This window comes from Zalophus californianus, chromosome 2, assembly GCF_009762305.2.
Source record: "Zalophus californianus isolate mZalCal1 chromosome 2, mZalCal1.pri.v2, whole genome shotgun sequence".
NCBI classification, from domain to species: domain Eukaryota; kingdom Metazoa; phylum Chordata; class Mammalia; order Carnivora; family Otariidae; genus Zalophus; species Zalophus californianus.
This window is the reverse complement of record NC_045596.1, coordinates 43,069,372-43,081,703: the sequence shown is the minus strand read 5'-3', so window position 1 is coordinate 43,081,703 and position 12,332 is coordinate 43,069,372. Positions and strand designations below refer to the sequence as shown.

The following is a 12,332-nucleotide window of genomic DNA, read 5'->3' as shown; positions in this document are numbered from 1 at the left end:
CACGGGCGCCTGGGTGGCTCAGTCGGTTAGGCGGCTGCCTTCGGCTCAGGTCATGATCCTGGAGTCCCTGGATCGAGTCCCGCATCGGGCTCCCTGCTCAGCGGGGAGTCTGCTTCTCCCTCTGACCCTCTTCCCTCTCGTGCTCTCTATCTCTCATTCTCTCTCTCTCAAATAAATAAATAAAATCTTTAAAAAAAAAAAAAATGTAAACATACACATGTGTGCATGCGCCCCTCCCTTAGTCTTGGTTACTCACAGCAAGGGGGTGTCTAATAAGTTTTCGGAGCAGGTTGGGGACTGGATGGAATGGTGCAGCAAGCAGCCTTGGCTTAGTCAGCAAATCCCAGAGAGCCACTCCTGGGTCAGGTCCACCTTAGCCCTGACCTCAAAGCTCTTTTCAGAATCCGGACCAAACTCAACACTAGATATGCCCTCCCTCCAATGTTCCTTGAGGTTAATCGAAGAGCCCACCTTTCCAGCCTCTTCCCCTCCAATTCCCTAGCCACCCCAACTACCACACCACCTTAAAGACTGGACAATCCTCAAGTAAGATCTTAAGTCTTGTCCCAGGTTCCCACAGCTTTCTTCCAACTGAAGCCTCAACTACAGACACTCTACCTCTAACACACAGAAATTAATCCCAAATATTATCTCCCACATGGACACTTCTACTGATCTCTGATCTCTCTCATCTGCCCACCAAGACATACACTCCTCTCCTTTGAAATCCTGCCTGAGCACTCTGCGCTCCTTTTGGCACCAAATTCAGTTTAAATCAGAGGCTGTGTTCTTAGTCCATCCCTCCCCCACCTCTAGCCCACACCTGTAGTACCTCCAAGGACCAAGGCCTAGGGATTGATAGATCTTCCTTAAACTCTTTCTGAAATGTTTACTGAGCATTTACTATGTTCAAAGCGCTGTACAAGTGCTAGAAAACAGGAGATGTTAAACTCATATTTACTGAGCCCCGCTGTGTGTCTAGCCTGGGGCAATGGCTAACTAAGTTCAGCCTGGTCCCTCACTCCTAGGGAAGGCAGTCACTCATAAGAAAAGTCCCTCATTCTTATGGTGCTTTCAATGCCACCTTACAAGGTAATAGGGTTCCTGGACCCTATGTGAACTACCCTTACTTAGTCACCTTGAGAAAATGGCCATTTTCCCCTCCTAAACTTTCATCCACAAATCTGTATCCACCAAAATGGGCTAAAAATAAGGTGAAACAAAGAACCAGGGAGAGAACTATGCATTGCCACTAACAGGTGAATTTAAAAAAAAAACAAAAAAAAAAAACAAAAAAAAACAAAAAAACTAGACATTAAATGTGTACATTTCATCTTACTACCAAAAATAAAAAAACATTCTATATAATCTGGTTTTATTCCATTTCCAATTTTTTTTTTCTAAGAGACAAAGCTGAAAGAGGAACATAAAATCAGCCTGATATGGAGTCCCCGTGCTGTCCCCATGAGGGACACCATGCTAGGCACATTATGTGATTGATCTCACTAACTCCTTTTGGGAGCCCAGGCCACCATCCCTGGGTCACACATGAAGAACTGAAGCTTCCAGAGAGGAAGAGTCTTTTCCCAGAGCACACAGCAAGCAAGGGGCCAAACTGGATAAAAACCCAGGTTGTCCGTTTCAGAGCCCAAGGTCTTAACTCTGGATAACAATTTAGCTTAAAGTTTGCAAGTGTTGAAAACCTAGCTGTCAGAAAAGGATGCACTGGAAGATACCTAACAAAGTGTGTCAAAACCAAAATGTAAGCATGAAAGCTAAAGCATAAGTTGAATGGAAAAATCAGCAGATGTGAATGTTTTCACTGGAGAAATCTTCTGGCTTGTTTGTCTTTGTTGGGGGGGGGGGGGGGAGTCCAAGATCTGTTCAGTCTCTTGAGCAGTGATTCCCAACTGTTAGGTCAAAAGCTCTATAAAATGCAAAACAAAAATTAAAGTTTATTTCACATTAAAAGCCATCATGTGAGTACTTATTAATACCTGCATGCAAAGATGACAAAGAGAAACAGTCAAATTCTACATACTCACAGAGCTCACTCACTGATTAGGTGCCCGTCCCATCCCAGACTCTGTGCCAGATATCTGTACCAGAATCGCTTCCTGATTTTTAGGACAACCATATTAGAGTAGGCATGATTTCCATGTTAGGAATAACAAGAATTCCTATTTTACAGATAATAATTATGACTGACATATACGGAGCTTGTACTAGAAAGCACGCCAGGCAGCACCGTTCTAAAAACTCTCTATGGAGAAACACATTTACTGGCACAGAATGGTCAAGTAATTTGCCAAAGTCACACAGCTAAAACTAAGAAGAAAAAGTCAATTCAGCAGGGTAAATGACTTGCTCCAAGGCCCCACAGGTGTCAGCCATAAAACCAGCAGGCCAATACAAGGCTGGCTTCACTCCATAGGCCTGTGCCCTGTCCACCAGGTACCTGCGTAGTCCCATCTATGCTCACCAGGTCCCTAAGGCTAAATGCCTACATGTGTAAGGCTGGCTGTAGACAGCGGTATTTCCTAGAGCCTCCTAAAGAGCACAGGTCCCATCAAAAGGGGTAGAGTTTTCAGTGCTTCAAAAGAACAGACAAATCAAGATCTTCTCCAGATTTTTAAGTATTGCCTTGATGTTTTCTTAAAAAGCATGGGGGGGGGGGGGCGCAACAAACACGTCGATGGGCTATCAGCCAGTAACCTCTCTCTACCTATTTAGAGTCTGAAGTCAAAAGATGGGTTGTCTCGGGTCCCAAACGTCCAAAATCAGAGGTACTAGGCCAGGCTTCCTCAAAGTCCCCTCCCTTTCAACAAAGATTCACACTGGCTTTACCCTAAATTCACACTCGTACCTCTGCTTACTCCCTGGTAGGCACTCCTCGATCTGGATTTTGCAGTCATGCAGCTACCCATTCAAGTTAAAGAAACCGCCCATGAAATGTTGCATATTTAAGATCCCTTCCCATGTCTTTCAATCCCTTATTTTCAAAGTTAACCACACATGAATGCAGCAAAATAAAGCACTTCCCCCCGTCCCAGCCTGTCCACTGACCGTCAGACTAAATCCACTCTGAAGCAAAGGCGGCTGCCGCCCTGACCACTGCCTTTCAGGGGTTCCCGTCCTGTAAGGCCAGATTCAAGAATTCCCCTTGGACACTGCAGCTCATTTCCTGGTGTCCTTCTTTAATCAGCTGGGGGGAAACTTGAGGAAATGAGTCAAAATCCTAAGGGCAACTTCCAGCAGCGTCAAAAGCAGCAAAATCCATCACCACATCTGTCCCTAAAAGCGCTACCAGGGAAGCCCACAAAGCACCTGGCACGTTTCTGAGAATCTGTCTTGGGCTAGGAGTGGGAAACTGCCCTTCTGTATCTCACTGTGCCCATTCAGGGTAAATGATCAGCGGTATTAACTCATTCCTGGGAGGCTGCTCTTTCACAAGTATGCCACAAGTATATAATAATGCCGAAAGCGTTTTTATTTTCTGGAGAGGGGGATGGAAAAAAAACTCAACTGACTTCCATCATCATTTTAGAGACAGCTTATCTTCATTTCTGAGGGCTTTTGGAATGGGACAGCTAACACCTACAGCCCTCTTGCCCAGGATCAATTGCCTACACACTCCCCAGGGAAGCGATATTTAATGACTCCCCTCCCCAGGGAATACTTCCCTTCACACTGAGAACACTAACTGAGACATCCCAAGACAGGCAATTCTAGGTCTTTTTTACCAAAATTTGGAAGGTAATGACCTTGACCATCCTGTATTCCCAAAACCTCCAACAATATCCTGGCATATAATATGGGCTCATGGCATAGTTTCCAATGAATCACACAACTGATTCTGTTAAGGCATGTGAATGGATATACAGTTGGGCATATATGTAGTCAGGCTTCACCACTGATTATTTTGGTAACTGACTTATTCTCAGCCAGTTTCTCCTGCTATAAAATGATAGGGATGGCAAGAGTACTAATACCTCCAGGGCTTGCTGGAAGGACTAGAAATACCATGTAAAGCCGCCCCCCCCCCCAAGCCCAGTTCTGAATAAAGAACAGCTATGTACAACACACGAAGTGAAATGTAAGGCATATCGGAAAATGTGTTGCAATAACACAGCATACATAATTTATCAAGTCATAAGAAAAAAATCTGTGGATGAGTGGGAAAGACCAGAATGGGGATAAATGATTTTTCTGGGCTTTACAAGACCATCATATTATTCCCAACAGGAGAAGATCCAAAATGTCCCAGGGCCAGCTGCCGGGTATGACTCTGGCCTCACACCTGCAGGAACAAGGGGAAAGTATGATTCACTATTCCCTGCAGGCTCATCTTGCTGGGCACAGGAGTCATAAATACTGAGGGGAGTGGTGATGGAGGGTCCTACAGAGTTGGCACCTCCTTGATTGAATTCAAAGAGAAACTAGGCAAACGTGTGTGGATCCAGGAGGGAAGAGGGTAAACCACACCTCCCGGCTTTAGCGAGTGGTCCCTGCGACCGGGAGAGGCAGAGGAATTTCAGGGAGACAGAAAGGAATCAGGAAAAGAATTCAAAAAATTGTAGTCTACGCTCAGAACACTGGAAGAGGAGAAATCTGGGACCCAAAGGATCCTTCCTGATGCAGATGCCTCACTGCCCTCTTGAGGAAATCGGTATCTCCAGAATTTAAACGACCTGCCAAGGGCACACGGCTAATAAATGCTGGGAAAGGAGAACCAGAAGGGCAGCTCAAGGCTCTGTCACTATACCATACTGCCCCCCAGGAGCCAGACCTTAAAATTCCCTCTGCCAAAAATCTATTGGATGGAGCAGGAATAATTATGAGGGAGAAGGAAGCAACTGATTCATTTAATTTTTAAAAAGGCAGCTATTCCGTGTGGTCTGTCTTTCTAGTGCCCTATTCGGGTCCGTACACATACCTTAACTGAAATTAAAAATGCAAGGCACAAAAACGTAAGGAACAAACGTGTCATTTGAAGCTTAACCGGTCGAATCTGCCACGGAATCCGGGCACTCACTCATGGTCCCTCCCCCCCACCACCACCTCACAGGGTCCAGATGCAAGGCCTCCCTGCCTCCACAGGAAAGCCCTCACAACAATGCCTTTCAAGCCCTTGGAGTGGGGAGGCTGCACCTTGAGACTTTATGGAAAACGGACCAGTGGTCAACTGAGTACACCACGATAGTTCATAGCGATCTTCTTTTTAGCCCTCAAATTCCAGTTCAGCCTCACTTTCTTTCCTTACATCATTGGAGTAGGCTTAAAGGTTTGTAAAAAATGACCTGGGAGAGAGCAGGGTTTCAAGGGTTAGCCGGGCGACCTGCACTCGCTCGCGCACCAGCGACACCCAGAAAAAAAGGGAAGAAGGGGCAGGAATCCGACCTAGGGCTTCCAGGAGCCTGCGAATCCTCCTCCTCCACCTTCAGACCCAAGTTCCCGCGCAGACGGAACCGGATTTTCACTACAGCTTTAAGATCCAAGAAAGATTTGCTGAAACTTCCACTCCATCTCCCACCCCCGCCCCAGGCGGCCCTTAAGTAGTGTGGCTATCACGTGCGAAAGGGTGTTGCAAATCTCAAAATTCCCAAAGAAAACGGGAACCCGAAATTACAGGTCGCAGATACCGATTCGAGCGGCTTGCAGAGCCCGGCCAGCCTGTCCGGGCATACTAGCGGGGCCCGGGAGGCCGCCGGGTGGAGGACCTGAGCGTCCCAGCGCCCCGTCCCTGCCTCCTCCGGGAGCAGGCGGCTAACGCAGCCACCAGCCGCTCGGAGGCGCGTGGCAGGAAAGAAACGGCACCGCGGCGGAAAGGGGCGAGCCTCCGGCATGGGATTTACAACAGCAAAAAGTCTGCAACCTAGCGGCTGCTTTCCACACGCCCTGCCCAAGTTGTCCCCGTAGCCGCCACCTCTAGGATCGCGGGATCCGGCCCCAGAGCCGCACGCCGCGCGCTCCCCGGGCAAAATGCCTAACCAGGGGCCGCGGGGACGCCGCGAGGAGAGGCGGCAGCGGGTCTGTCCCCAGCTCTGGGCCACAAAGAGCGCCCGTGGTTTGGAAAGCGGCAGCCGCAGAGCAAAGAAAAGGCTCTCCAACTTTGCCCTCGGCGCCGCTAAGAACCTGCGGGCTGCTCGTCCAGAGCGCCGGTCACACGCGCGCAACTTTTAACAAAAGGCAGCAGCGGCCGCGCCTCGCACCGCGGAGATAACGCGCTGGGTGCGGACCCCGGACACGCCCGCCTCGGCCCCCGCGTACCCTCCGCACAAAAGCAACCCCCAACTCGCACGCAGCCCGCAGCCGCACCTCGCCCACTCTTGAGCCCCCTCGCTGCCCTCCCCGCAAGACCCCCAGCTCAGCGCCCTCGCCACCAGCGGCAGGGGCTCCACGCGCAGGTGAGCGAGGCGGGGCGCAGGAGAGTCCCGGGAACGCCTCGAACCTTCCCGGAGCCTGAAAAGCACGGGCACTGGAGGGCCGTCAGCCACCTCCGCCGACGAATCCCCCGAGCGCGTTCGAGCCCTCGGGAGACACAGGCTGCGCCGGGGCGGGGGCGGGGCGCGGCCCTGCGGCCCGCGGCGCTCTCCCACCTGTCTGGACGCGGAACAGGAGGAGCAGGACGCTGAGAAAATCCCAGGCGCCGCGAGCGCCTCTCATCGCGGTGGCTGCGCTGGGATCGGAGCTACGTTCCACGTTCCTGCTCTCGCCCAAGTGCACCGAGCGCGGCAAAGCCGAGCCCCCAGAGCCACTAGCGCCGAGCAGCGGCCCCTCCTCCCAGCGCCCTCCCCCTGCGCGCCGGCCACGCCCCTTCTCCGCACCCCTCCTCGCCTCCCCTCCCTCCCTCGCTCCCGGGTCTCGCTCCCTCCCGGCGGCGTCTGGCCTCCGCTCATTCGACGTGTTAATCCCCGGGGGCTGAGCCGGCGGGGAGGAGGAGGGCGTGCTGGCCCTCGCCGCCCGCTCCTGACCCCGGAGCCCCTTCATCTTTCTACCTCTCCTCCTCCCCTGTGATGTGGTCGGGTGCCCGAGGCGGCTGCCAGACGAGGGGGGTGCTGCCCGCGCGCTTTGTGAAGCCTGGCACCCAGCGCACATTAGGGCCCGGGCCCGCCACCTGGCAGGTGCTCCCCAGACAATAAAGGTCCGCCGCCCGGCCCTCGAGCACGCTCCGATGGGAAGAGAAGAGACGCCGCTGGTGGCGGAGGTGGTGCGGGAAGCGACGGGAATTGGGGTGCAGGGGATTAGGAATTAGGCCCCCACATTCTGTTCCATGTCGGTTAATGGAGGGGGACCAAGAGAGGCGCCTGACACCGTGGTAAAATGCTGAGCCAGGGCGTAGGTAATTATGCTCAGTTTCTCCACCTGCTCTTAACCGTAAGAACACAATTGGTTTCTATTGGTCGGCGTGGCCTCCTCCCAACAAGCCCCTGCCGAGACTTTCCTGGAGAACCCAGCTTGGCTTTCCGAGTGGGGAAGAGGGCCTTGCGAAGTTTGCTCTGCGAGCCCGAGTTTTTAAATCCATTTGCGCCAGAAGTCGCTGTGCTAAGCTCTTTGGGAGCCTCCTCCTTCACCAACTCCCCCCCCACCCCGTGGTTTCTCTGCTTCTGTACCAGAGGACGGTTACTGGGGGCAGGGGTCCTGACCGTCCTCTTAGCTGCCCTAGCCGGTACCAGGAGCAAAATAATAGTAAAATAATTCTCTTAAACCAGGTTCCACTGCCTGGGAATTGCTTTATCCAAGGTAACAACAGTATCTGTACAGGGTTTTATAGTTTCTCCTTACTCTAATATTCCACGCTCACAACAGCAGCTTTGTGAGATAGGTAGAGCAGAATGTTTGTTATTTGAGTTTTAAAAAGTGGCCCACGACCGCACAGCAAATAGAGGGGAGAGCTAGTCATTTTAAGACTGACTCCAGGTATGATGACCTTAACCGTTGTGTTCGAATAAACCGGGAAAACACCTTACCAGAGAGCTTCAGAGGGGAAAATAAATAGGAGGTGCCCACCAGAAAAAGTGGGGGAATCATACAGATACACCTAGACTCTTCCCTAAAATAGCGTCCAAAAGGTATAGTTAACCAGCTCCCCTACCCCACTTTATTTAATATTGAAAGCTCTCCTGTTTGATATTGATAGGACCTAAGTTAGTTTTTTTAAGAGGATTTTTAAAGCTATTCACTTAAATTTATCACTTCTAGGGGCGTCTGGGTGGCTCAGTCGGTTAAGCGCCGGCCTTGGGCTCAGATCATGATCTCAGGGTCCTGGGATCAAGCCCCTCCTCACCGGGCTCCACACTCAGTCCTCTCTCCCTCTGCCCCTCCCTGCACTCATGCTCCCCTCCTCCTCTCTTAAGTAAATAAATAAAAAATCTTTTTAAAAAATTATCATTTCTAGGTCAATCAATATGTATGATTGCCTCTCCCTAAACTCATGTATTCATTCAACAAGCATGTAAGTGTCTACTCTGACCAAGGAAGAGCTAGGTACTGGGAGTACCATTGTTAATAGAGGTGGGCCCTGCCACAATCCTTATAGTCAAGACTGGGAAACCCCCACCCCAATGTTTTAGCAAATGTGTCAAGTCATACAGCTGTGGGAAAACTGAAATTCAAAGGTCTCTCTGTGCTCTGGGCCATCAGACCACATCTTTTTCTTAGGATGACAGAGATAAAAGCTACCACTCAAAGCAATCATAAGTTTCTGGGATCTTGATTTATTTCTAAAATCCATTTTGTAGTAAGAAAAAAAATCACTGTGAGTTAAAATATCAACATTATGCCTGCAAGAGAAAATTTACAATTTTCTTCTTCAATCAACTGATATTGGAGAGGATAACAAGTCTTCAAAAGAGAGGGTGAAAAGAGACCATATTGCAATTTAATTCTAGGCAGGAAACTTCTATCAGAAAAAAAAAAAAAAAACCAGAATAGGGAATTATACAATGCTGGACTGTCAGTCATGTTTACCATCCAACAAATATCTACTGAGCACCTTGGTAGGCACAAGACCTCCAAAAATCAGTAAGACAAAGTCCTTGCCTAGTGGGATTCACAGTCTGGGAGGGTAAGCAGATACCCAAAAAGAAACTCTAATATCGGCTAACAGGGTTTGTGTTCAGACAATACACACCAAGTTGGTCACATAGGTTGGTAGAATATTGAAGTCCTCTGTATTGACTGGGAAAAAAAGTCACTGCCCTAAACACTGAAGTGCCCCTTCACTCCAATCCCTTTCTTGAGATACCCCAAATCTCCTCAGATCCAGCCATTAAAGGTTTAATGCCAGGCATAGCAGGAAGTCTCCAGCCCCTGTGCCTTTAGGGTTACTAGCTATTTTTAATAACACCTCATGCCAGCAAAAGAAGGCTTAAGAAAGTACTCTAAGTGACCTGCTATGGGAGTGAACTACATTTTAGGACATGTCCCATAGAAACACTTACAACGATGGAAATGTTTTACGTTGTCAGGTAGGATGTACAGGGCCAATTCTGTACTCTTTTTGATGACAGCCCTGGAGCCTTTTATAAATTATACTTTACATGGTTTATTGTTTTCATAACTGTATTATTGCAACTTGTAGAAACCCAGCTCAAACAGACTCAAAAAACAAACAAAGAAACCTAAAATGTAATGGTTCTTAGAATTGGAAAGTCCAGTGAGGCTAGCGTTCGACACTTTCCTTGATTCAAGAATTCAAAGTCATCAGGACTTGAAGGTGGTGTGTGTGGTGTGGTGTGATGTGGTGTGGTGTGTGTGTACACATGCATCTCTCTCCATGTCCATCCTTCAGCAGCACGCTCCTGTATGACTCCCCTTTCTTCATGTGCACTCACGCAGCTCTAGGCTCACAGCTTATTAGTACCAATGTGAGCAGAGCTTTTCTGCCCCCGTGAACATCTCCTATAAAAATACCGACCCAGCTTAAGTCACACGCCCACCTGGGACCAGTCACTGAAGCCAGATGGGGAGGATATGATGACTGACTGGGTCTGGATCCCACGGCCACCCTGGGAGCTAGGGGTTGAGGGTCCATTTCATCCACACCGTGAGGTCTAAGAATGAGGGACGATGTATCCCCAAGGAAAAACTGAGGCACTCTTACTGGAGGAAGGAGGAAGGACGCTGCACAAATAGAACAGAAGATGTTCATAATAGCCACACAGTCAAAATCTCTAACGTGAAAATTTGCATGTTTCTGATGGTAAAAGTCAAGGGGCCTATTGTAGAAGATTTAGGAAATACGAAAGATTATAGAAAAACAAAAATCACCTAAGATATAATTACTAAAGTGTTTATTTTTGTATGTTTCTGTTAAATCCTGTATCTCTGCTTATTGTAAAGCGGTTTTTTTCCTTTCTGTCATTTAAGATTTTATAATATTTGTTAGTTTTCTATCCGTCTTTTTTACTATGCATAACATAAGCATTGTCGCGGATGATTAAAAATTCTTTTGAAACAGCATATAATGGCAGTATAATGTTTAGTTGTATTATGTACCATAATTCTGGGTGTTTAATTATTTCTCTATTTTTTCCAGTTGTTTTTTTTTTTTTTTCTATCACAAATTACTCGGTGTTGAGCATCTTGGTGAATAAAGCTTTTCTGCCTCTGATTATTTAGGAGGCATTCCTAGAGGTGGGATTACTACACAAAGGGTATAATAATCCTTTTCCAGGTTGCTCCTGCATAGTCCTTGCTTTCCCAGTAACTCTTTGAAAGTCTTTTGTCCATAAAGTGGAAGGAATGAATGTATGGTCCTGATTGGTAGACTCTATTCTAATAATAACCACCTCATAGTTTATGAAGTTGAAAGAAAATAATGCTCTTGGTTCAAGCTTTCATTCAGTATTTATTGAACAGCCTCCACGTGCCAGATGTATTATGCTAGGTGTAGGAATGCAAACTTAGGTAAGACACAGGGGCTGCCCTCATGGGACTTGGAGAGAAAGAAGGGACATATAAGGGGTCAAAGACTGAGCTGTTATATATCTTCTAACGGAGGTATGCACAGAGTGATGTTTGAACCCAGATGAGCACTTAAATCATGTTATATAGTGAGGCTTTCCCAAAGAGGTGGCGCCTAGATTCTGAGGGATCAGGATGAGGGGAAGACACAGCAGAGAGGAGAGGATGTTTAGTGGTAGACATCACCGGTGTGAAGGGCCAGAGGCATGAAACAGCACGGGTGTGTGTGTGTGTGTGTGTGTGTGTGTGTGTGTGTGTGTGTGTGTGTGTGTGATGTGGATCAAGAACCCTAAGTCCGTGCAGCACAGCACAGAGAGGGAAATGGGGCCTTCAGGGAGGGGAAGTTGAGAGCACAGAGATAAACAAGACCCGTACGTGCCAAGAAACATGAACTTCATCCTCTGAACTATGAAGAGTCAATAAAGGACTTTAGGCTGGGGCCAGATGTGATAAGATTTGCATTTTGGAAAGCTAGTGGGGACACTCAGTGGAGGATGAGTTGAAAGGGGACCAATCTTGAGGCCCGAGGAAAATGGCAGGGAGACTGATCGCGGTGATCCCTGGGAGAAATGGTGCGCTGAACCGACTTTGTGCAGGTGAGAATGCGACAGGTGGCGAAGAAGAGAAAAGGTTAAGTACTCCGAGTAGGCCTTGATCACCAACAGTACTGTGGAAAATGAGGGCAAGGAGGAGCTCTAGGATGTGCAGGGCTTCAGGGGTAAGCTACAACGCGCTTCCCTTGGGTGAGCCGTGGAAATGGGTTTGAAGCAGCTGGTAAAGGACTTGTAGGTGAGCATGTTGAGTTCAAGGTGCTCGTGGACTTCTCGAAAGCTCGAGATGCAGGCCTGGAGCTCAGATAGGGCCAGTCCATAGGACACCGCGGCCACCAAGGATTAGGTGGGGTCACCCCAGACAGCGCACATCAGCTGGAAAGCAGAGGGCTGAGGCTGCACCTAGGGAACCACCCACATTGAAGGGACAAGTAGAAAAAGGGGATTCCACAAAGGAACCTGAGAAGCTAAGGCCAGAAAGGCAAAAACAGAGAGGGCAGTGGCAAAGGAGATTTTCAAGGAATTAGGAGCATTCAGTTGTATTCTATCTCTTAGGGAAGTCAAATAAGATAAGGACAGAAAAGCTTCCAGTGCAGTTTGTAATCATAATAGGAACTGACAACGCCTAGCCAGTTCCAAATTCTTTATACATGCTAAATCATTTAATGTTCACAGTAACTCTGCCAGATAATTTCTTTCTGTCTTTGCACTTTACAGTTCAGGAAACTGAGGCACAGGGAAGTTAAATAACTTGCATCAGGATTTGAACCCGTGGCAGGCTGAGTCCATAGTCCCTGTGTTTAATTACCGTGA

At 48.4% G+C, this 12,332-nt stretch overlaps 1 protein-coding gene across 4 annotated transcripts in view; it reads right to left on the bottom strand.

Annotated features, from left to right (window-relative positions):
* Positions 1 to 6,813, bottom strand: part of KIT (KIT proto-oncogene, receptor tyrosine kinase) — an 83,801-nt gene extending 76,988 nt beyond the window's left edge. For 2 of the 4 annotated variants that reach the window (XM_027597969.2, XM_027597971.2), the window contains exon 1: positions 6,600 to 6,805. In XM_027597969.2, coding sequence (XP_027453770.1) covers positions 6,600 to 6,666 — 67 coding nt within the window. In that variant the 5' untranslated portion in view covers positions 6,667 to 6,805. Of the gene's footprint in view, positions 1 to 6,599 lie in introns of all 4 variants that reach the window. The other 2 variants (XM_027597968.2, XM_027597970.2) reach the window with 2 other exon arrangements.
* Positions 6,814 to 12,332: the final 5,519 nt, after the last annotated feature.